This window comes from Cervus elaphus, chromosome 5 (genome assembly GCF_910594005.1).
Source record: "Cervus elaphus chromosome 5, mCerEla1.1, whole genome shotgun sequence".
Taxonomy (NCBI): Eukaryota; Metazoa; Chordata; class Mammalia; order Artiodactyla; family Cervidae; genus Cervus; species Cervus elaphus.
In genome coordinates, this window is record NC_057819.1 from 18,280,467 (window position 1) to 18,303,480 (window position 23,014).

At 40.1% G+C, this 23,014-nt stretch overlaps 1 protein-coding gene across 3 annotated transcripts; it reads left to right on the forward strand.

Moving 5' to 3' along the window:
* Positions 1–1,784: 1,784 nt before the first annotated feature.
* ANAPC7 (anaphase promoting complex subunit 7) lies at positions 1,785–21,170 on the forward strand. Of its 3 annotated transcripts, none has more exons than XM_043901879.1 (11): positions 1,785–1,983; positions 5,809–5,995; positions 8,320–8,439; positions 11,540–11,651; positions 11,901–12,054; positions 12,723–12,865; positions 14,456–14,573; positions 15,158–15,354; positions 17,644–17,868; positions 18,506–18,656; positions 20,332–21,170. In XM_043901879.1, exons 1-11 carry the CDS (start codon positions 1,883–1,885, stop codon positions 20,519–20,521), a joined length of 1,698 nt encoding a protein of 565 aa, XP_043757814.1. In that variant the 5' UTR covers positions 1,785–1,882; the 3' UTR covers positions 20,522–21,170. The 3 variants fall into 3 exon arrangements, with proteins under 3 accessions (XP_043757814.1, XP_043757815.1, XP_043757816.1); XM_043901880.1 differs by lacking the exon at positions 1,785–1,983 and adding an exon at positions 2,646–2,663; XM_043901881.1 differs by lacking the exons at positions 1,785–1,983; positions 5,809–5,995; positions 8,320–8,439 and adding an exon at positions 10,020–10,177.
* Positions 21,171–23,014: the final 1,844 nt, after the last annotated feature.

Sequence of the window (23,014 nt, forward strand, 5' to 3'; positions counted from 1 at the left end):
CTGTATAATAGTTTTATTTTTCATTAAAAATTTGATTGATATTATTTAGGTAAAGTTTAATAAAATGCTGCTCTTGACTTTTTAAAAATCTTATTTCTCTTTTATCTTTCAATGAAAATCTTGGTTTCTGTTATCATTAATATACTTGTAATTTGCCTTATACTAATTTATAATGGTAGTAATATTATTATACCACATGCATATGTAATACATAGTATGATTCTGAAGCTAATGATTACCTTATTAAGAAAGCTTCAGATTTCTTTGCAGTTCTTTTTTTTGTTTGTTTTTATTTTATATTGGTGTGTAGCCAGTTGCTCTCACCTTCTGAGATGGCCCCCACACTTTGTGGCATGTTTTTCTCTGAATAAATCCACTTCTTGCCTATCACTTTGTCTCTCACTGAATTCTTTCTACCATGAGACATCAAGAACCTGAGCTTCATTAAGTCCTGAGACCAGAATTAAGACCCAACAAATGGACGATATCAGTGTTCATACGAAAGAAGACCACCTAAGGCGAGGAACCAGAGCCGCTCATTAAGATTAAGAGAGAGAGACCAAACTAAAGGAGTACACACACTGTTCTTATCAGCAATCCCACCTTTGAATAGTTGCTATAAAATTTCTCATTAAAAAAAAAAAAAAAATTCCTCATCAATTCCTCCCAGACTGGGACACAGTTTTTCCAGGCAGGAACCCACTGTGTCCCCCCTTTGCCTGGCAAAGCAATAAAGCAATGTTTTTCTACTTCACCCTTCACTCTCAACTATTTTCACTGTTTCTCTTCTGACCATTATTGTTGGTCATCTTATTTCAGGGCTATTACTGAGAATAAAAGAGGAGTGGCCAAGAGACTGAGAAAAGCCACAGACTAGAAAATATTTTCTGATAAAATCTGATAAAGAGATGCTATCCAAAATACACAAAGAACCCTTAAAACTGAACAATAAGACCAGGAACACCCTGGGAATTCCCTGGAGGTCCAATGATTAGGACTCTCTATTCTCATTGCTGAAGGCCCAGTCTCAGTCACTGGTCAGGAAACTAAAATCCCACAAGCTTCTTGGGGCAGCCAAAAAAAAAAAAAAAAACACGACTAAAACCAGACAAAAAAATCTGTACAGATACTTCACCAAAGAAGATGCACAGGTGGCAAAAGCATAGGAGAACAAGCTCAATTTCACAAATCACTAGAGAATGGCAAATTAAAATCACAATAGATAACACTGCACTCATATTAGGATGGTAAAACTCAACCAGCTGTTTATTCACTCTGAGCTAATGACTAATTTCACAGGGCAGGAAAACGCCCTTTTGTCCCCAAACAGCGAAGCCTGACTCCCGCAGGTACTACACACGCAGCACCTGAGAGGAGGGGGCGTGGCACTTAGAGCTCGGGGGAGACCGTTAAAGCAGTTAGGACTGCCCCTGGCGCCTGATTAAGATATTTAATTCCAACTGTTGGGGATTTTCCCTCCGCACCTTACTAGAATACTAATTTTTATTTATGATAAATGTTAATACATTTTAATTAATTTTAAAGTCTAATTTCAGTTGATCCTGAAGTGCCTTTTGTCCCCAGCCCGCCGTAAGCCCTCAGGAAAGGCTGCAACTTAAAATGATGTAACTTTTGCTAAAAACAAACAAACAACCCCAAATTGTACCACCTCACAGGGAACTTGGCAGGGAAGGAACGGAGGCTTTTGTTGCCGTTGTTGTTGTTCCTCAGGCATTTCAGAAGTTGCCTATTATCCTGGGGGCGGGGCCGCGTGTAGACCCGATGGACCCCGGTGAGGCCGCCATTTTGGGCTCTTTCCCCAAGGAGCTTCAGCCGGCTTTTCGCGCTGCCGCCGCCGCTATCTGCAGCCTTCCTGGGCAGAATGAATGTGATAGACCATGTGCGAGACATGGCGGCCGCGGGGCTGCACTCCAACGTGCGGCTCCTGAGCAGCTTGTTACTTACAATGAGTAATAACAACCCGTGAGTTGAGGCGGGGAGCGGCCTGGGGCTCTGGAGAAAGCGGCGCCGGTTTGGGAGCGGGGACTGTGGGGGCCTGGGCATTGGCGGGAAGGAGCGGATGCGAGCTCTCGGCTGAGGTTCCGAGGTCAGCAAAGGGCCTCGTCGGGCGCAGCACACTTAGGAACGCAAGTTGAGTTCTCCGGGTCCCCGCGTTGTGCAGGGCGCTGGGACGCGCTCCCTGCGGGAGATGCGGCGAGCGGCTGCTTGAAGAATTGAAGGCGGAGGCTCTCGGAATGACCCTGGCTAAGATTTCCAGAAAGTTGGGAGCAGAGGGTTCGCTAAGGCACTGTCGCCAGTCATAGCGACAGTCACCTCTCTGGGCTAACTCTTCTCTTGCCGAAGAACGTTTTCTCTCTCAGGGGACAAAGAAGCCTTGTCCCCTGGCGTCTGATTAAAATACTTAGTTTTTTGTTTTAGATCCTTGTCCCATGTCTGAGGTTGATTTTTCTTTCCCCTTGAGTGTATCAGTAGCGTTTGCTTTCTCGTTCCTGCAAACACCTGAAGACGGGAGACTTCTGGCTGGGTGGGAGTGGCGCGTTTTTAAGGACCCGCAGTGACCCTTTCACGTTTTCAGATAGTCCATAGGATTGCAAAGAGTCGGACACGAGTGAAGCGACTTAGCACACACTGCGGATGAAGCGGTGGGTTATTTCTGGCTTTGACTGCTTGTCACTCCTTTGCTTAAATTTCTTCGTTGTGTTTAATTTAAATGAAAATTTCTTCCCACGGCCTATAAAGCCAGAAAGCTCTCTCCGACTCAGTCTCACTTACTCTGCTCTCTGTACTCCACCTTCCCTGGTTATGCTCTTCTGTTAGCCCAAGGTCGTTCTCAGCTCAGGGCTTTTGCATTTACCATTCTGCTTAGAGTCCAATTCAGAGCTCCCTCCTTTAGGTTTCAACTCAGATATTCTTCCTAGAGAACTCTTGTCTGGCCGTCAGAATTGTCCCTAGCCCTCAGCATTCTATCCCTTTGCCCTGTTGTATATTATACATCACTGTTTGCTTGTTTGAGATATCTTTGACTTATTAGTCTCAGATGTGCAACGTGATTTGTTATTTGTAAATACTGTGAAATGATCACCATGTAAGTCTAGCTAACATTTAACAACCCCACATAGTTACAGAAAAATATTTTTCTTGTGATGGGAACTTTTCTATATTCTTTTTTCTGTATTCTTTCTCTTAACACCTAATGAGGTCTGCAGCGTGCCTGTTGATGTGCTAAGGAAAGTACGTGCAACCTCAGGAAGTTGAAACATGGTGTTCAAGTTCACACATCTAGTGTGGAGGAGCCACAATGTCTGGATTTTAGTCCTTGTGACTTGAAAGTCTCATTCTGACCCTCCATAGTCTACTGTGTCAAGTGGCATTATAATCTACTCAGTGTGGCCCCATTTGCCTTTGGCCTGCTCTGGAAGCTGTCTGGGCCACTTAACTGTGTTGCAGCTGTTTTTCCGTTTCATTTCCACTAGTGTGCTTTTAGACCTCACTATGTGAGGCCCATCGTTTTACCAGCATCCACTTAGTGTTGACAGTGAGGAGCCCTGGTCTCTGTCAGCCTTGTTTATTCTGGAGCCTTTCACCTGGTTCTTAGTGATTTGTCCAAGTATACAGTGTCTACCATTGGGAATTTATACACTGGTCAGTCATTATTCTTGATTTTTCAGATGTTATAGGATAATTAGAAGGAGGTTGGTCTTCTGATTAGATTTAGCCCATTCTTCTTTATATTAGGCTGAACTGGCAGTTTGCTTCCTACTTTCAGGAGGTGTTTAAATTCTGACCTTTACCAATTTCTGTTTTAAAGTTTATGACAATCTCCAATATATGCCATTAAAAAAAAAAAAAAAGCAGTACTGAAGGGGTATACAGATAAGTGTCCACTCCGGAGTCTTGAACTTTGCCCCACCTTTTCCCTTCTCTGGAGGCAACAAATTAACAGTTTTTCATGTATCATTTCAGAAATAATTTGTGGATGCAGTAAGTAGTCATGTAAGTTACAATATATAAACACCTGAATGCTTTCTCTGAGTGTAGTATTATCAAGTTTTATTTCAAATCTTATGTCTCCCTAAATAGAATGTCAGAGCTGGAATAGATCTCAACTGTCTGAATTGTACCTTTCAATCCTTAACTTTTGTCACTTTATATAGTGTTTAGCCTATCTATCCTTTTTTTAAAATTATTTTTTATTAAGATAAAATTTGCATACCATCAGATTCATGCTTTTAAAGAATACATTTCTGTGGTTTTAAGTATATTCACAGAGTTGTACAGCCATCACCAATGTCTGTTCTAAAGCATATGTATTATCCCCAGAGAAACCCCAAATCTGTTAGTAGTCACCAATCCCACTTGCCCCAGCCCTTGGCAGTTACTAATCCATGGTACCTATTCTTGAGTATCCTTCATTTGCTGAGCAGTTAACCATCTACAGAGTTCTTGGACTGTTCTTTTTTTTTAAGTGGTAGTAGCTTGTCCCTGTCAAAGAAAAAATGTAAATTTTAACTAGAGGAGGGATGGGATTGGAGATTAAAAATACAAGTTTCCCATTAAGATTGGTGGCCACTTCTAGGCACCTATAACACTTGCAAGCAATATTCAAGGTTGAAGGGAACATTCTGAAGTGTATTGGTTCTGTTACTATGTCCTTAAACCCCTGAGACTCAAGGAAGTCATCTTCTAGTGCTAGTGAAGTTTACTTGCTGCTGCTGTTTACTCACTAAGTTGTGTCCAACTCTTTGCTACCCCATGGATTGTAGCCTGTCAGGCTCCTCTGTCCATGGGGTTTCCCAGGCAAGAATACTGAAGTGGGTTGCCATTTCCTCCTCTAGGAATCTTCCAGACCCAGGGATTGAACCTGCGTCTCCTGCTTGGCAGGTGGACTCTTTACTACTGAGCCACCTGGGAAGCCCCAGTAAAATTTACTTACGTATGGAGAGAAAAACAACTACTCTCAAATACGGCTAATCCTCTCATCTGTTCCTCTCTGTCCCATTGGCTTGTCCTAGTCTTTTCCTGTATTTCAGTATTCCCATTTTCTTCAGTATTGGAAGAGTTTCAAATTCCCTCCAAACCTCTTTTTGTTAACACGTAGATAAAAAAGATTCAGAGTGGTGAGTTTCTTTTTTCCAGTTTTTTAACCCTTCTTTGGCAGTATTTGGTAATATTAAGTCATGATTGCTCTCCTTTGTATTACCCTGAAAACTTGATGTTAATGTGAGAGTATTAACTCTTAAGGGGGCTCTGGTTAACGAAGGGGAGGAAAAGATGTACACCTGACCCTTGAGCAACTTTCAGAGGACGGTAGGGGTGACAATCCTCCTCACAGTCAAAAATCGATATATAACTTATATTTGGCTGTTTATGTATGCATTTCCTTTGAGTTTGCAGTTCCACATACACGGATTCAACCCAGATGGTATATAGTACTGTAGTGTGTGCTATTGAAGAAAGAAATTACATATTGGTGGACCCTGTAATTCAAGCCTTGTTTGTTCAAGGGTCAGCTGTGTCAATATTTCTCTTTGTATATTTCTGTATTACTGAATTTGATTTAGAGGTATCATTGTTTTCATAGTAAGTAGAGGAAAACAACAATTTAAGGCAATTTTCTACATATGCTGACCATATTAACATGGAGTATGAGTCTTGCCTCTTTTTTTAGGGACTAGCAATTAAAGTACATTGCCTTTGTTTTTTGGCTTATGTAGACACTAAGGAGGGTGTTCTTTCTGACATTTCAAAATAACCCATGTAGGGGGTATACTTTCTTTGTTTTTCTAGTGAGTTATTCTCCCCATCTCAGAAGTACCAGCTTTTGGTGTATCATGCAGATTCTCTCTTTCATGATAAGGAGTATCGGAATGCTGTGAGTAAGTATACTATGGCTTTACAGCAGAAGAAAGCCCTAAGTAAAACTTCAAAAGTGAGACCTTCAACTGGAAATTCTGCATCCACTCCACAGAGTCAGGTAATTGGAGATAGATGTGTGATATGTTTTTGGTTTGTTTGTATTGAGAGCAGGAGAGGTGGAAGGAATTTAAAAGACTGCTGATTAGATGTAGAAGATGTAAAATAAAAAATAATTTTAAGATAAAGTAATTTTAAGGACTTCCTTGGTGGCTCAGTGGTCAAGAATCTGCCTGTCAGTGCAGGAGAAACGGGTTCGATCCCTGATCTGGAAAGATCCCACATGCCTCGGAGCAACTAAGCCCATACACCATAACTACAGAGCCTATGCTCTTGTGCCCAGGAACGGCAACTCACTTAGCCCACATGCTGTAGGGCCTGTGGTTGACAAGATAAGCCACCACAATAAGAAGCCTGTGCATTGCAACTAGAGACCAGCCCCCCGCTCACTGCAACTAGAGAGAAGCCCGCACAGCAATGAAGATTCAGCACAGCCAAAAATAAATTTAAAAAATTTTAAAGTAATTTTAAAGGGGAGCTGACTGGAGAAACAAAGGTTAAAAACCACTTAGGTATAAGAATTCATCCAACCAAGCACAAAGGGCTAAAAACAAAGTTCATTCTGGATGAATTGAAAAATAGAATTATCTGGGCTCCAACCAAAGTCCCCCCTTTTATACAAACAATTTAAAAATCTAAAGTGGTTTTTTTTTTTTTTTTTTTTTTTAATTTAATGAAAGTACACTTTGAAAATGTCAGTCAGTTTTAGGATTGTGAGTACCTGGGGAAATTCATATGAAATAATCTTAGGAGTTATTACTAGTTTTGGTTGCTTGATGATTAAATAAATGAAGGGTAAAAAACTAATTTTACCACTTGACAGTCATACCATTGCTAGATATTTACTGTAATAGTTGATTCACAAAAGGTTTACAAGGGTATATAAGTAAGGCTGCTTACTATAGCACTGTTTATAATGGTAAGAAACTACAAGCAAAAGTGTTTATTAGTAGGATCTAGTTATAGTGTCGCCCTAGGATGGGATATGAATGGGAATATTGAGGAAGTGAAATATAGCGGTATATGCGCTGATTTGGAAAGGACTGTATATATTAGTAAATAAGCTTTTAAGCAGTGTGTTCACTACTCTTTCTGTTTAAAGGTAGTTATTTTAATTTTTTGGCCACACTGTGCTGCTTGTGGGATCTTGGTTCCCTAACCAGGGATTGAACCTGAAGCCACCCTGGCCCTCTTGGCAGTGAACGTGTGGAGTCCTAACCACTGGACTGCCAGAGAATTCCCTAAAGGGGATAGTTTATAGATATATATCCTGGTATATGCCTAAAATATATGTGGATAATATACATGGAAAATTTAGCATGTGTATGTGAAGAAAATTAACAAAACTTTAGAGAGGGGGGAACCTTGACTTTCAGTTTGAACCTGTCTTTATTTATTTTTAGAACCTGTCTTTAAATTATACATGCAATTTACATTTAAAAGGAATGTCAGTAGAATGAACTGAAGTGGAATTATGAATCATGTTCTGTATTTTTCCACATTAAAAAAAGACAAAGTAATATAATTGCTTTTTTTTTTTTAAAGCACCTGTACATTCTCTTGTTTTATTTCTCTTTATGTAGAGCCTTTGTTTTTTGTTACTAAAGAGCTGATTGCCAGGAATTGTTTTCTGACCCTGAATGAAAGTCATGTGTATTATCCACATAGAATAATTCATAGAAGTAATTCTGTATGCTAAGCACTATGCTAAACCTTATTTAATCTTGAAGGAGTTTTTTAAAAAATTGAGATACAGTTTACAACATAATATTTACAGTTCAGGGGTTTTAATATTTTCACAGAATTGTGCAACTACCACCACTGTCTAATTCCAGAACATTTTCATCCCTCTAGAAAAGCCTTGTGTTCTTTATCTCTCTAGCCCCTGGAAATCACTGACCTTTCTGCCTCTGTGGGTTCACCTATTATGGACCTTTTATATGAATGGAATAATGCAATATGGGGCCTTTTGTGGCTGGCTGCTTTTACTTAGTATGTTTTCAAGGTTGATCCATATTATGGCACATAATAAAGAAGCAATTGTTTATTCCTTTTTGTTGCAGAATGATATTCCATTGTGTGGCTGTGCCATATTTTAACTATTCATTAGTTGGTGGGCATTTGTGTTGTTTCTGCTTTTTCTCATTAATGATGCTATGAACATTTGTGTGTAGGTTTTTGTGTGGACATACATATGTTTTCAGTTTTCTTGGCTGTATACACAGAAGCAGAATTACTGGGTCATATGGTAATCATGTTTAGCATTTTGAAGAACTGCCATACTGCTGAAGTAATATTGAAGAGATGTTTTCATTTCCTCTTAAGTGTCTTCCATCTGAAATTGAAGTAAAATACAAAATGGCTGAATGTTATACAATGCTAAAACAAGATAAAGATGCCATTGCTATACTTGATGGGATCCCTTCAAGACAAAGAACTCCCAAAGTAAGTTGAATTAACAGTTTGGTTACATATTTTCCTCTTCCCCAGTCCTTCCAGCTGTCTTCCTCTGTGTTTTCAGGGACTACATCTGAACATTTTACAAACCTTGTCTCTGATTCCCACTTTGTTCCCCTGTTCTCCCTGAGGAGAGAGAGGAGTGACTTTCTTATAAGACCCTGAAAATTCTGCTGAGGAAAATGGTAGCTGGAGAGTACTACATGTGTTTAATTATTTTGTTTTTCTTATTGTAGGAAACATGATTTGCAATATACTTCGAGGTAGCAACAATACTTTTTAAGAATCTCATTTTTTGCATTCTGTAGGTATACCCATTTGATAATGTGTATTCCTTTGATTTTCAGAATTAAGACTTCAAGATTCTTTGTACATATTTGTATGTAGGATAGTATTTGTGTTTTATCTGGCAATAATAGTATATAGAACACCTTCAACTGAAATCAAAAGATCTAGTTTCTTGTCTTTGCATTTAGGGCATACAAGCAGCGTGTACTGTGAACTTGGGCAAGTTAAAAATCTGGCTTTACTTTTTTCCTTATTGAGGATAATAATACTTCCCCTGGTATAAACTAAGTTCACGTATGTGAGAATACTTTTTAAAGTATTATTTTATAAGGACTATTATATTAGGCATCTGATTACAGCTTTTCTTTGAAGTCCAGTTTAGAAAAACAATGAAAATCTTAGCTGTTAGGAGTGAATTCACATCATTATTTAATATTCTAACACATGCTTTCATGTCACCTACCTTCCTCTCTTCACTGAAAAACTGCAGTGTAGTTAACAATAGGAACTTTTATAGGTATAGTGCACATCTTCCTGCCATTAAAAGAAAAGGAATTATAAGCAGTAGGGACCAGGTGTATTTAGTATTTTTTCACTGAGTTTTGAAAGTAACCAGTCACACTTGATGAGAACATGTTTAAGCATCGCCTCATGTTGAAGATTTATTTAATATTTTCTGAATTTAAAAAATTAAGCTATTTATTCATATTTTATGGTGATAATTGTTATTTAAAACATTTGTAAGTGTATTATAGACTAACCTGCCTCACAATAAGCTGGGCACTTAATTATATTCTGGTACGCTATGAAAGTCTTACCCTAAAGATAATTTTTTTGTATATATGAAGAGTGTCTTCATTTGGAAAATGCTGCTTTGATTGTAAGCTTTGAAGGATACCTATTCCTTATCTTACTGGAAACGTTCCATAATTTCTTCTTAATGACTTGAGGGAGTTTGGGGGCATTTTTTAAAAATGAGTAATGGCCAAGAAAGTGAGCCTTGTGGTATCCAACACTTTGGTGTTTACAGTTGTCATTTTAGGAAGAACTAGAGGAGTCCACATACGTTAGGAGTACATATCCTTCATAGAGCTGTTGTAGCCAGGAGCAAACAAAGATGTGTGCCTCAAACATAAACCTATAATATTTACAGTTTTTCTTTCTTGTCCGTTAGGGAGTTAACTGGCTTCTCAGTCTGTGTAAAGGACAAGGAAGTGAGTCAAAATACGTCTAAATGAACGTCTGTTAATGTATGGTAAACACCGCCACACATTCCTTCACATTTTAAAGGAAAATTCCAGTGTGAGATTATTATGTCTTGGAAAATCTTCAGCTTTTAAGAGAAACATACCAAGAAACAATTTGTCACTCAGTTTTTAGAAAATGATGACTGCTTATATTTATAACTGGTGGAATGCAACTTTAATGATGTCCCCAAGTAAGGCTCTGTTTTTAAAAAGAATTGACTTTCTAACTAGGTAGTTCTCAAAACTCAAAGTGTCAGGTAGTTTAAAGGGAATTTTTAATATTTGTTGAGATAGAAGGCCCGTCAGTCATAGTTTGTTAATAACAAGCAGTCAAGAAAGGATTTTAAATTTAATTTTATTTTTTTCAAGTATTGACACCAATACTGGAGTTTTCCTTTAAGTACCTTTTTTTTTTTGCATTTCAACATAGCCTAAAATGGAAAATCTGAGGCCAAATAAAAAATAGTTTAATTTCTAGTATTTCATTATTTCATTGAATCAGTATGGATTAATGCCATACTAGATTGTTTTATATACTGTGAGTTCATAATTGGAACAGATGTTTTTCATCTTCAGAGTAATTTTTTGAGTAAATATTTGGCATACCAAGCTACAGATAATTGAAGAGATTGGGGATTGGCTTTTTTTCTTTTGTCCCCTTGACTGCTTTCTTAGGTTAATGATCTGGCAAACATTGTGTTCCATTTAAGATCTATTAATTTTAAATTGGAATATTGTGTACTTTTTGTACTATTAAGATCATTTATTTCTTCTCTGTAACTTCTGTATTCTTTGGAACTTTTAGGTTTTCTCAAATTTTCCCTGTTGCGTTTTTAGGAAGTTGTCCTGCACCCCCCGCCCAGACTGAGTTCCATAATTGAGTTGTGCTAAAAAATGCGTTCACTAGATTTAAATAATAAAGCTAATCTCTGGATCATTGTCACCTCTGGAGATCAGTTAGAGTTTGATTTTTGTAGTGTTTTTTTGAGTCAGACAATACCTGTGAGTCAAAGCTTTAAGCATTAGAAAAGCTAGAGTCTAGCTGCTAGACTAATTGTCAGATAGGAGTCAGATGTTTTACTTCGTGTCCATCATTTCCTTTTTGGGGAAAATTCATCTGATCTTTTTTAGCTAGCTTTGTTAAGACTTCCTCACTTTCTTATACTGTGATATTAAGCTTAAAAAATAAAATATGTAAACAGACATTTTTAACATAGTTCATCTTCTGTTTTAAAAATCAAGGTAATTAGAATTCTGTAACATTTCTCAAATGAATGTTACTTCCACTTCCAGAGGCAGCATCTTTGGTCCAGATATTATTGGGCCTTTTGGTTGGGTAAGTGTGAGGAATTTGGGAGGTAATGGGAGGACATAGAAAAGCAAAGGTAGTAATTTCCTCTTTGTTTGAAGAGTGGGGTTGCACTTTGTTTCCACAGGGCCGTGGGTAGATTTGTCAGTAAAAAGTAGAATAGCTAATAATGAAAATCAGAACTTATTGATGATAAGATTTTATTTTTAAATACTTACCTTATTATCTTTTGTTTTTACTGCAGATAAACATGATGTTGGCAAACCTGTACAAGAAGGCTGGTCAGGAGCGACCTTCAGTCACCAGCTATAAGGAAGTGCTGAGGCAGTGTCCATTAGCCCTTGATGCGATTCTAGGTACAAGTCATTCTTCCCCTATTTTCATGGAGTGTTTACTCTCTAAGATAGTGATTCTTAATCTTGGCTGTACATTAGAATAATTTAGGTTACTACTGCTGTGTATTCTTTCACTGCTGAAAAAATAAGTTGTTCTGTCATATGCATCTTAAAATAGGGCAAGGGTTGCTTTAGCCTAGAAAAAGTGTAGCTTCTTGCATTGTAGAAGGATGCTATGCCTCACCTTTCTCCTACTTTCTGTTGGATTAGGTTTGCTGTCTCTTTCTGTAAAAGGTGCAGAGGTGGCATCAATGACAATGAATGTGATCCAGACTGTGCCTAACTTGGATTGGCTTTCTGTGTGGATCAAAGCCTATGCTTTTGTGCATGTTGGTGACAATGCAAGAGCAATCAATACCATTTGGTGAGAACCACAAAGTTAATTTAATATTCTTGGGACCCTTATATGGAAGTTGATGTATCTAAATTAGCAAAATGGAGAAATGAGATGCTTATCTCTTGTTGTTAAAGCCTGTTGTCCCTGGGTTTTGTTAATCTCTTAATGTACTCAGTGGCCCCAGATGTAATAATTTTTGTTAAATGTAAACTTGGACCAAGTTTAACTCTGTGTGTCATACTTGAACCTGAAAGAACATCTTTTTGGATGCCCCAGAAGCTTAGTTTTTGCACCATCTGACCTGGGTTGCCTCAGTACTGGGGTGTTTCTTTCTAGTTACGTAAAGTCCAAGGTCATCAGACTGGGACTTGTATTAGGCCGAGTCATTTGGTTGAGTTACTTTGATATTATATTTAACACTATACAGTGTATATTATCTTCTGAAAAACTGCAACCAGAAAGTTCTTTCTAGGTAATGAGAGAGATTTCTGCTTTATTCTGTGTATTTACTATCCTATCTTATATAACTTTAAGTTACAAGTTCAAAATTAAGAAAATTAGTTACATGGTTTGTTTTTGAAGTCTTTCATTATGAAAAATCTTACATAAAATTGTGTAAGATCATGCCCATCACCCAGATTCAACAACTAAGAGACTTAAGATATATTTTAAGGTTCATGTTTAATATTTTAAAGTTCACTAGAGAAAAAGTCCTTGTTGAGAGATAACGTGGACCTACTGGGAAGCTTAGCAGATCTGTACTTCAGAGCTGGAGACAATAAAAACTCTGTCCTCAAGTTTGAACAGGCACAGATGTTGGATCCGTATCTGATAAAAGGTAAGTAATTCTTGGGACAGGATGGAGGTGACTGTACAGGGTCAAATCAGAAGATAGGGAGATGTAGCATGGTCTTCTGATAACAGCTTTTCATAAAATGTATTCGAGTAGCCTTTTTTTTAAGGTCCTGACAATATCTCTTAACACTTGGGTAATTCCATTTTGAGCAGTTGTTTTTGCTTGGATTCAGGTGTCATATCCCCACAGATCATTACTTGACTTTTTTCTTTGGGGAGGGATCACAGCCCTTTCTTATGGTTTATAAATTTATGATGTGTCTGACTGAGAATTTGGATGGCATCCCCAGAATCATAATTTCCTTTTAGGGAATTTAGGTTCACTATGTCCTTAAATTTAGTTTAAAAAGGAGTAAGTGAACAGATATTAAGAAAGTCATAAGATGATTAAAAGAAGTAATTCGAAGTGAACAACAATTAAAAAAAAGAAAGTCATTGATGTAAAAGAAGACTGCTGCTAAAGAGGTAAGCCACAGGTTCACAGAGATAGTGTGGACCTACTGGGAAGCTTAGCAGATCTGTACTTCCAAAGGATGGCTGTCTGGTGACTGGCAGTGAGTGAAGGAAATGTGTGCAGGAATAGTGATGGGAAATAACGTTGCATAAATACACAGAAGTCTGCTTGCAAAGGCCCAAAAATGGTCATCAGAAAAATATGGCCTTGTGACAATAAACAGTTCTGTAGACTCTTAAGCCACAAGAATGACAGAGCAGGGAAGGGACCTTCCCAAGCATGTAGATAGGGAAACAGATTCAGAAAGATGAATTTGTTTGCTCAGTGTTACTGCCCAGTGTTACTCCTCTTTACCAATCTGCCTGTGCCCATGGTGAAAATGGCATTTTAGAAGTACTAGCCTGACAGTAGTCAGCTGCTTAAGATTGGAAGCTCAGACCCGAGTCCAGGGGCCAGCAGGGAATGTTGCAGTAATTTGGTCTAAGAGACATTTTCTTGAGAATCTGAAGGAATAGTAAGGCATGGAGGGGAATGGTGGTAAGAGATGGGTGACAGTGAGTTAAGGCCTTTTTTTTTTTTTTTTTTAAATAGAACATAAATGAAAATAAAGAGGGGTAGGGTTGGGGGAGGGCAGGGGGGTGATCTTAAATGAAATAGGCTCCAGAAAGAACTGGATGGCTTTTTCTAGAATAGACTAGCTTTTTTCTGAGACTAACTGGCATATTAAGTATATACTCCTGATTGTGTCTAGACTTCTTGGAAGAGAGAACTTAATTTGATGCTTTTTTGGGCCTTTTCTGGTTATGTGTTAGGATAACTATGGCTGTATTATCATGCCACAGGATGTAGGGACAAATAGTTCCTGAAAATTACAGGCTTTCAAATTGTGAGGTAGGTCCTTCTACTCCTTTGCTTTTTATTTTTATTTATTTATTTTTACTTTTGTATGTGTTTTGTCTTTTTAATAGTCATTCTGTAGGAAAATGGGAATGTTGGAGGGAGGAGCTTATGATATTGGAGAGGGCTCAGACCCTGAGAAGCCCTTGTGTGGGCTCTGATGAAGGTTGTAGCTCCGTTAGAAAAGACCCCTGCTGCTTTAATGAGCGTCTTCCTCTGTAGGAATGGATGTGTATGGCTACCTCCTGGCACGAGAAGGGCGGCTGGAGGATGTGGAGAACCTTGGCTGCCGCCTTTTTAATATTTCTGACCAACATGCAGAACCCTGGGTGGTCTCTGGGTATGTTTATACATTCCCTTTTCTCCCCAGTTTTAGTAGATTGTTTAGGAAATTGTGGTTTCACCTAAATAGAATATAGATTTGAAAGCACTGGTTTAAAGAATAATCAGATTTGAATTCAAGTCATGGTCTGTCTGTGACTCTGGATGCATCATTTCTCTCGGTCTGTTTTCTCATTTGGAAAATGAGGATACTATCCCTGCTTTGTGGGGTAAGTGTTTATTGAGTGAATACATCATGCTCACTTCTGGACCTGCTCACAGGAAGCCATCAGTGAGCAGGCCAGGAGCTGTGCTGCTTTGTTATTGACCTGGCTTAACAAATTCTCTGAATGTCTCTGATCTGATAACATATCCAGATCATCAGATTTTTTTTTGTAATTTTCCCTTCCATATCAAGATTTCACCCTTAAAAATAAATATTCAGTAGATTTTTGTTCTGTTTTTTTTCACTAATATCTTATGCTAGAATTGTAAGGGGTTTGTAGTAAGGATCATGTAGAAGGCCGTCTCTTTGATTTTTCCTTTTGAATGAAATTTATTTATGGTCTTCTTTCAGATAACTTTGATTGTGTTTTCTTCCAGGTGTCACAGCTTCTATAGCAAACGCTATTCTCGAGCCCTCTATTTAGGAGCCAAGGCCATTCAGCTGAACAGTAACAGTGTTCAAGCTTTGCTACTTAAGGGAGCAGCACTTAGAAACATGGGCAGAGTCCAGGAAGCAATAATCCACTTTCGGGAGGCTATACGTCTTGCACCTTGTCGCTTAGATTGTTATGAAGGTAAGATAATTATAGATGATGTGGATCTGTAGATGTGGCACTCAGATGGAAGGTTTTGTTGGGTCAGCAATTTCCATACTCTGTTGCACATTGGAGTCCTCTGGGGGTAAAAAACCTGATGCTAGGTCATTTCAGTACTGTTTAAGTCAGAATATTTGCTGTTGGACTAGAAGCGTCAGTACTTTTTTATGATCACAGGTAATGCCAACATGCAGACATATTTGGGAACCACTTCATTAGGCATTACACATCTATTTAGGGCTGGACTTTTCACTCCATACTTTCGTAATTCATTTTCTTATTTTTTTGTTTCTGATTTTTGGTGAGGGTATAGTTTTGGTGGTTTTTTTGTTGTTTTGTTTCTCAGATGTGGCTCACTTGTTAATGTGAATCTCTGTGCCAGCACTGTGCTGGATTGGTTGGTATGTCTTTATTTTTATTTTTTTGCAGTTGTCTTACCTTGGGTCAGAAATACTACTCATAGGATAACTCTACATCCATATGTCAGTGTTGGTTGTGGGAACTGGTCAGTTCATTGTGACCTCCAGAGTAGGCCTCATCAGGGTCAAGCTTTGTTTTGTTACGTACTATTTTAGGTTCGTGTGAACTGACCCTAGGGGTTCAAAGCTGTGCCAGCTTCAGCAGCATTTGGTGACTCAGTCACAGACATTAAAATAGATCTTAACAAGATGCAGTTCCTCCAAAGCATATTTTTATAAGAATTTAAAAATAAAGCCAGGAATCTAGGAGTGATTTGCTCTTACAGAAAGATGAGTTCAAATTTGAGAAATAAAAATTATAATTTGGGGACTTCCCTAGTGGTCTAGTGGTTAAGACTCTGCCCTGCCAGTGCAGGGGGTGTGGGTTCGATCCCTGGTCAGGGAACTAGGATTCCACATGCCTTGCAGCATGGCCAAAAGATTAAAAAAAGAAAGAAAGAAAATTGGAAGTTGGAGTGAAAAACAAATCTGCTTAGATACCCAGGGATCTATGCTGCTTGTGGATTTGTTCTTAAAGATTAACTGCAGCAAGCCAAGCTTTTGGTTTCTGGTTAAATTCTTGATCCTAAAACTGTAGTTTCCCTATCCTCCAATTGCTTTTATCACACTAACTCCCTTCTGCTGTTTGCCTGTCTCACAAGAGCCCAGGAATGCAATCGAGTATCTCCATTACCCAAGTGAGTGGCTGGACACAGGATAGTTCGAGTTTTTCCCCAGTTGGCCTGTAAAGCTTTATGAGATGACTTCACTCAAGCTCCCATTTGGAGATTTGGATCAGGGTGACTAGGTAATGCCGTCTGATGCATCTTGGCAGCCTTTAACTGAGCTCCCTTTACTGATGGGGGCCCTGGATTAAGGGTGAAGTGTGTTCTTAACATTTCCCTTTGAATTTCCTATGGGGCTTTAGCAGGAAAGTAAAACTATTCAACTAGTTACAACCAACCATATTCCATAGTCCACCATGTTGCCCTTAAGAGTTAGGTAATTTCTAGTTAAGTAACTGTAGTGTGTGGTAGAATGTGCACAAATGTTATAAATGCCACTAGGGTGGAGGAGTGTATACAGAGAAAATCTGCCAGGGAGTGTGTGGGTTTGGAGTTTAAGCTGTTTTTCTGTTTTGATGAGTGCTTTGTACAAAAGAGTACTTCCTCTGTTCTCTTCGATTTTTTGGCATGAAGATTTGAGAGTTGACTGTTGAAATGTCCCCATGGAGCATCAGCCTCTTGCTGTGGGTGTAAAGACGGAGCCGCCAGTCTCAGTGTGTTTGACCTCTGTGATAAGCCCTTTTCATCCAGTTTAGGGAGACCCTAGGTTGCCCCCTAGTTCCTTCAGTTTTTAGAGGTGAACAATAGGAACCCTCCCCCTTAAATTTAGGACTAAAGGTGACTGAGCAGTGCTGGAAATTAACAGCTTGTTAAAAGGCAGCAAGACCTTGGGTTTTGTTGGAAACCTCATCTTTTCACAGTATCAATTAATGAGTAGTGTCACATTTGTTCCTCTAACAGTCAGCTGAGCTGGCTACATGCTTTGTTTACTTATGCATATTTGTTTGCTTCACTAAAGGTGTGTTTGCACTACAGGCTTTTTCTACATTCATCAAGTGCTCTTGGGAAGAGCACCTCTTAGCTGTTTCATTAACATGCCCTTCAGTCTGATCTCACCATCCGAGTCTTCCCCTGACCTGCCTTTTGTTTGAAACTTTGAAGGTTTGCAATTTGGAAGGCTGTCAGAATGGAAGCATGGCTTGGAATGGTAATGTGGTTGAACTTTGTGTGTTATATTTTTTCAGGTCTCATCGAATGTTACTTAGCCTCCAACAGTATTCGTGAAGCAATGGTAATGGCTAACAATGTTTACAAAACTCTAGGAGCAAATGCACAGACCCTTACCCTTTTAGCCACTGTTTGTCTTGAAGACCCGGTGACACAGGAGAAAGCCAAAACCTTATTAGATAAAGCCCTGACCCAAAGGCCGGATTACATTAAGGCTGTGGTGAAAAAAGCAGAACTACTTAGTAAGTATCTTAATGTTTACTTCCCTGTTCCTAGTTAATTGTGTAACACCTGAGTCCAGTTGGATTCTCTAGTCCCAGTCGGTTACAGATGACCAAACAGGTGTGTGCTTTTGCAGTCGGTCTGAGCCTATTTGAATTGGTTTATATTTAGCACAACCAAACTTAATTGGCTTAGACCTTCTTGGATTGGCAGTGAATTACTTCTGGAGTGGCTCAAGCCAGCTATGCTTGGTTAGTAACTATTCAGCTCACTTTGTCCTGAACTAATTTGGGCTGAATACAACTGGTTTTAACCCATCATGATTCTCCTACTTCCCTTTCAGCCTTGGTTTTTTTAAATCCTGATTTGTGAGGAACTGAGTTTGAGCTAGTTTGGCAAATAAAATCCATTTTGGCTTTTTATATGAACTTTGGTTAAGTATAAGTTTTTAAAAATCAGAACTCAAACTGCTGACTTCCTAATGGAATAGGGATTCAAATGAGCTTGTTCTTATTTCCTGCCACACCAGTGTTCTCTTGACATCTATAAATAGATATTTGGATTGTGATCATTTTTGTGGTTATATGTATATGACTTGCAAATGGGAATATATTTTGAAATGTGTAAGTAGGAAAATGAGGGTCTTTTTCTTTTCAGGCAGAGAACAGAAATATGAAGATGGAATTGCTTTGTTGAGGAATGCACTAGCTAATCAGAGTGACTGTGTCCTGCATCGGATCCTAGGAGATTTCCTTGTAGCTGTCAATGAGTATCAGGAAGCAATGGACCAGTATAGTATAGCACTAAGGTAGGCACTTAGCCTCCCATGGGGGGAAGGTCATGAGGGGTAGAGGAGGCAGGGATCAGTGTAACAGGAGTTCTGGAAACACACACACTCTGTGCCCACGGTTGAAAACACAGTAATAATAGTAATGATAGTGTTTGTTAATTTATGACTTCTAAAGTCTTAAGTGATAGTAACAACATTAAAGAACTGTTTCACTCATAACCAGCCACACCACTATAACATCTGTTTTCATTTGTGTAGATCATCTTCCTGGCCTTGCCAACACATATACATATTTTTATAGGGTTATATGTAGTATATATTTTATATTCTGCTTTTTCAAATCAGCATATTGTAAGTACTTTCCCATGTTTCTATCTACTGTAGTAGTTAAGAACTTAAGCTCTGAAGAATACTACCTTTGCCACCTGTTATCTTGGGAAGTTACTAACAAATTTCCTTGTCTATATATCTATCTACCTTATTAGGTATTAAATGATTAAATGAGGATTAAATGATTATTTCATGTAAAGCTCTTAGCACTGTGCCTGGTACATAGTAAATACTAAATAAATAGTGGTATTCTTACTGCTTAATACAGAAGTGATTTCTTTGAGGATTGTCTGTGTGTCTATAAAGTTATGGTGAAGGCTTGTCTTTAATGGAGTCTGATCACATCCGTTTACTTGTTCAGCAGTTGAGCACCACTCATGTGCTTGGCATCTCAGTAACCACTGGGGATGCTGTGATTCCAGGAGCTCACAGTCTCAGATGTGCAGGCTGATAGATACCGTGTGCTGAGTGCTTTCAAAGCAATCTCTAGAAGGCAAGGTGGGAGTGCAGAGGGTGGGAATCCATGGGTGTGGGTGAGAGCTGTATGGAAGTTTCAGAGGCGAGATGATACAGATCATCTACAGTTACATAAGTAGGAACAGGATTCCAACGTGGATTTCATCTGCTTTTTGAAAGCCCAGAAGCAAATAAATGAGAAAATAAAATATAGAGGTGGGATTTGCTAGAGATTGGACATCAGCTGGCCTCAGTGATGGTCACAAAGGCAAGAGGAAAGATTGCTTAGGAACCAAGTAAATAAATGTTCAGGACCCTCTGAACTTTGAGGGTTTGGACATATGCGGTACTCTTAGCTCCTACAGTCAAATGCCCAGGTAGGGGTAACTTTGGGTCCTGGGGTCTAACCTAGGAGTTGACAAATCTGGTTCATGGTAAGCATGATGGTTTTGGTTGCCTTCTGAAATGCTGATATGTTTAATTGTAAGAACATGAAACAATTTTAACGCACAGAAAAATAAGTATTTTTTGTAATATGTAACTTAGAAATCCCATACTGTTAAATTATATTTGAATTTTTCTGTTAATGATTGCTTGCTGCTTTTTCATTTATCTAGTATCTTCCTCTGGCAGAATGCTAGGGGTTTTAGGTGTGAAAAAATTTAAGAACTATATGGAGAAAATTCAAATTGAGAATTCTAAAACTTAGGACAAGACGCCTTTTTCACTTCTAGTGGTGGACTCCCTCAATCCTGCCTATGGAACTGGAGTTGTCTGGAGAGGCCAGGCATTAGCAGATTCTCTGTGACTGGGTGGTCATTTCACTGCCATACGAGGGAGATGACACATCAGCCAGCAAGAAGCAAGGCAGAGATTCAGGCCTCTCCTCTGTTTTGTTGTCCCCTAGTTTGGACCCCAATGACCAGAAGTCTCTAGAGGGGATGCAGAAGATGGAGAAGGAGGAGAGTCCCACGGATGCCACTCAGGAGGAGGATGTGGACGACATGGAAGGGAGTGGGGAAGAAGGGGACCTGGAGGGCAGCGACAGTGAGGCGGCCCAGTGGGCTGACCAGGAGCAGTGGTTCGGCATGCAGTGAGGCAGGCAGCAGCTCCGAGGCCACACTGGCCTGCCCTGCTCTGAGCACTTCCGTGGACTGAAGGAACCTGTAGGAGCCCGCTCTCTGGGAGGACAATGATTCAGCATGTGATTGCAGCAGGGGTCCCTGCCCCTTACTCCATATTTCTAGTAGTGACTTCATTTTTAAAAACTGAGCCTGACCAGCCCTCCATCCTCCCCTGCTCCTGCCAGGGAGGACCAAGTGAGTGCTCTGAGAGGCCCATGGACATGTCGGGGCTTCTGGGACAGAGTGCTTTTTGTTTCAAAATCTGAAAGCTCGAGGACTAGACAGTGTTTTGTCTGTGATACTGTGGATGGGTTTAAAGGGGCGACCTGTCATCCAGAGCAAGAGTCATCTCCCGGCGGCAGCATGGGCTGGCCCTTTCAGGGAGGGTTTCCTGTCCCAGAAATCATCATCCTGAGTAGTCCAAACTTCCCTAGTAACCTTGCTTCCTTCTGCAATGTTAGTAATGCCTTAAGCTGACAGTTGCTGTTTTGCAGAACAGTTTCCGATTTGCTAACCTGGTAACTTGCCTGTGAGCCTGGGCTGAGTCTGAGAAACAAGTGTGACCGAGAGCATGAACAGAGCGCAGTTGGGGTAATTAATAAAACTGTTTTTTGTACAGTAATGGTGTTGGGTTGATCAGAATGGAAGCCCTTTATAGATTCTCTTTTTGGTCTCTCCTTTACAGTGCATTGATTCAGCCGTAGAATTATTTGCCTTAAATAGACTCCCTTTCTTCCCAGAGTGTTGGGAGCCAGAAGGATTGGGAACCTCAGGTATACTGAGCTGGTTCATCTGTTTGCATTTTCCATTGGTAACTTCCTGGGAAGAGTCTGGCCGGATTTTAGATTGATTTTGCCAGTCTCTGTCAGGGGTGCTGAGGTCGATGTCTGGTTTCAACATTCTTTTGTGGGATCAGCAGGGGTCTCATTCCTGGGCTCGTGTGCTGGGAGACTTTACCCACCCTCTCCTCCTTTTAAAATGATGCTTTTAGAGGTCAAGATAGTGAGGGGTGGTGCAACTAATCTCAAATTCTCATTAAAACAAAATTAGTCAAAGGTAGTACAAAGTATGAATTTGACATAAATGGGAAGTTCTGTCTTAAACAGAACTATTGTTCACGTCTAGGGTACAATAGTTTAGGAGCCTAGAACATTTGGTAACTGCAATTTAAAGTGGGCAAAAAGTTACTGTTTAAGTATCTTTCACTATGAGAACCAAAGCTTGAGTAGCATCATTTGACAGAGAAGTTTGTAAAGAGCCCAGCAGGCAGTTGGAGTCATACCAGGTGAATATGCGGCCCAGAAAAGAAACTGCAGGCTCATGTCCTTCCTCAGCTTGCCATGAGCAGCCATGATCAGTCAGCGCTTTGAGAGAAGAGGTGAAACCTCTCTTCTGGGGAGGAAGCCCAGCCCTACCCTCCTGATCTTATTTCTGTATGTCAGGCTCATCACTGCGAACCCTGAGATTGTCTCAGGATCAGAATGTGCCTTGGAACCCAGGCCTGTACATTGCCTTCAGTCAGCAGCTTCACGAAGTTCCTCCCCTTTCATCTCTGCTGGGAGCCCCTGGATTAGTCTGGCCTGTCCGCCCCAGGCCCCTTCACCCCAGCAATACCCTGCGCTGGATTCCTCAGGCCCTTCATGCCTGCAGCTCCAGCATGTCCATCACGACAGTGTTGGGGTAACAATACTGTATTTTTAGAGCACCTGACATAGGATTGAAAACACCCTTGGTCCACTTCAGAGAATTGGAAGAGTTTCACTTGGCATGAAGCTCTCCCTGCCACTGTTACTTGCTTTCCGAAACAAAAAACCTTACAAGAGTGAGGAGCCCCAGGAAGCAGGGGCAGGATCAGGCAGCTCAGCTCTGACTGTCTCACTGAGCCACCTGCAGGAGATCAAGCAGCCTGCTAAGGGATGGTCTTCCATGTGCCTGCAGTCTTCTGCTGTTGGGATCTCCACACAGCCAACGGGGATGTTTTAACCTGATGCGTGTTGTTCCTCCTGACTCCTTCCAGATTGTTTGAAGCATGTGTTTGGAGCAGGCTGAACTGGGTTCTTAGTCTTACCTCATTTCAACTCACCTGTCAGTGCTGTGGCTGGTCAGGGGCCAGGTGGTTAGCCTGCACACTCTGGGCTCCCTCCTCCACCCCTGGACTGAGGACTGAATAATCCTGTGAGGAGTTCAGCATGGTCCCTGTTACGAACATCATCGTTCTCACCAGGGTAATGGAGATTCTAGAATGCCAGTTCTTTCCTGGGGAACTAGGGATTGGTGGGGTCACCCTGCAACCTTGCTGTTCTCTCCTGGAGATCCTTCTGCTGAGCAGGGAGGCAGCGTCCTAAGGAAGGGTGTTCTGTGCCCCTGGGTTTGGGCCGTCACTCTTCACTTCTGACCGCATGCTGTGTGCCAGGAATCTGGCAGATGTGGTCCCTGCAGCATTGTGTCAGGTGCTCTCCTTGCCAG

Excerpts from the sequence above, each read along its gene's own strand:
- ANAPC7 (XM_043901879.1), top strand. The coding sequence starts at position 1,883 with ATGAATGTGATAGACCATGTGCGAGACATGGCGGCCGCGGGGCTGCAC. Across the intron at positions 17,869-18,505 it reads GAAAAAAGCAGAACTACTTA|GCAGAGAACAGAAATATGAA; the intron begins GTAAGTATCTTA and ends TTTTCTTTTCAG. Across the intron at positions 18,657-20,331 it reads CAGTATAGTATAGCACTAAG|TTTGGACCCCAATGACCAGA; the intron begins GTAGGCACTTAG and ends GTTGTCCCCTAG.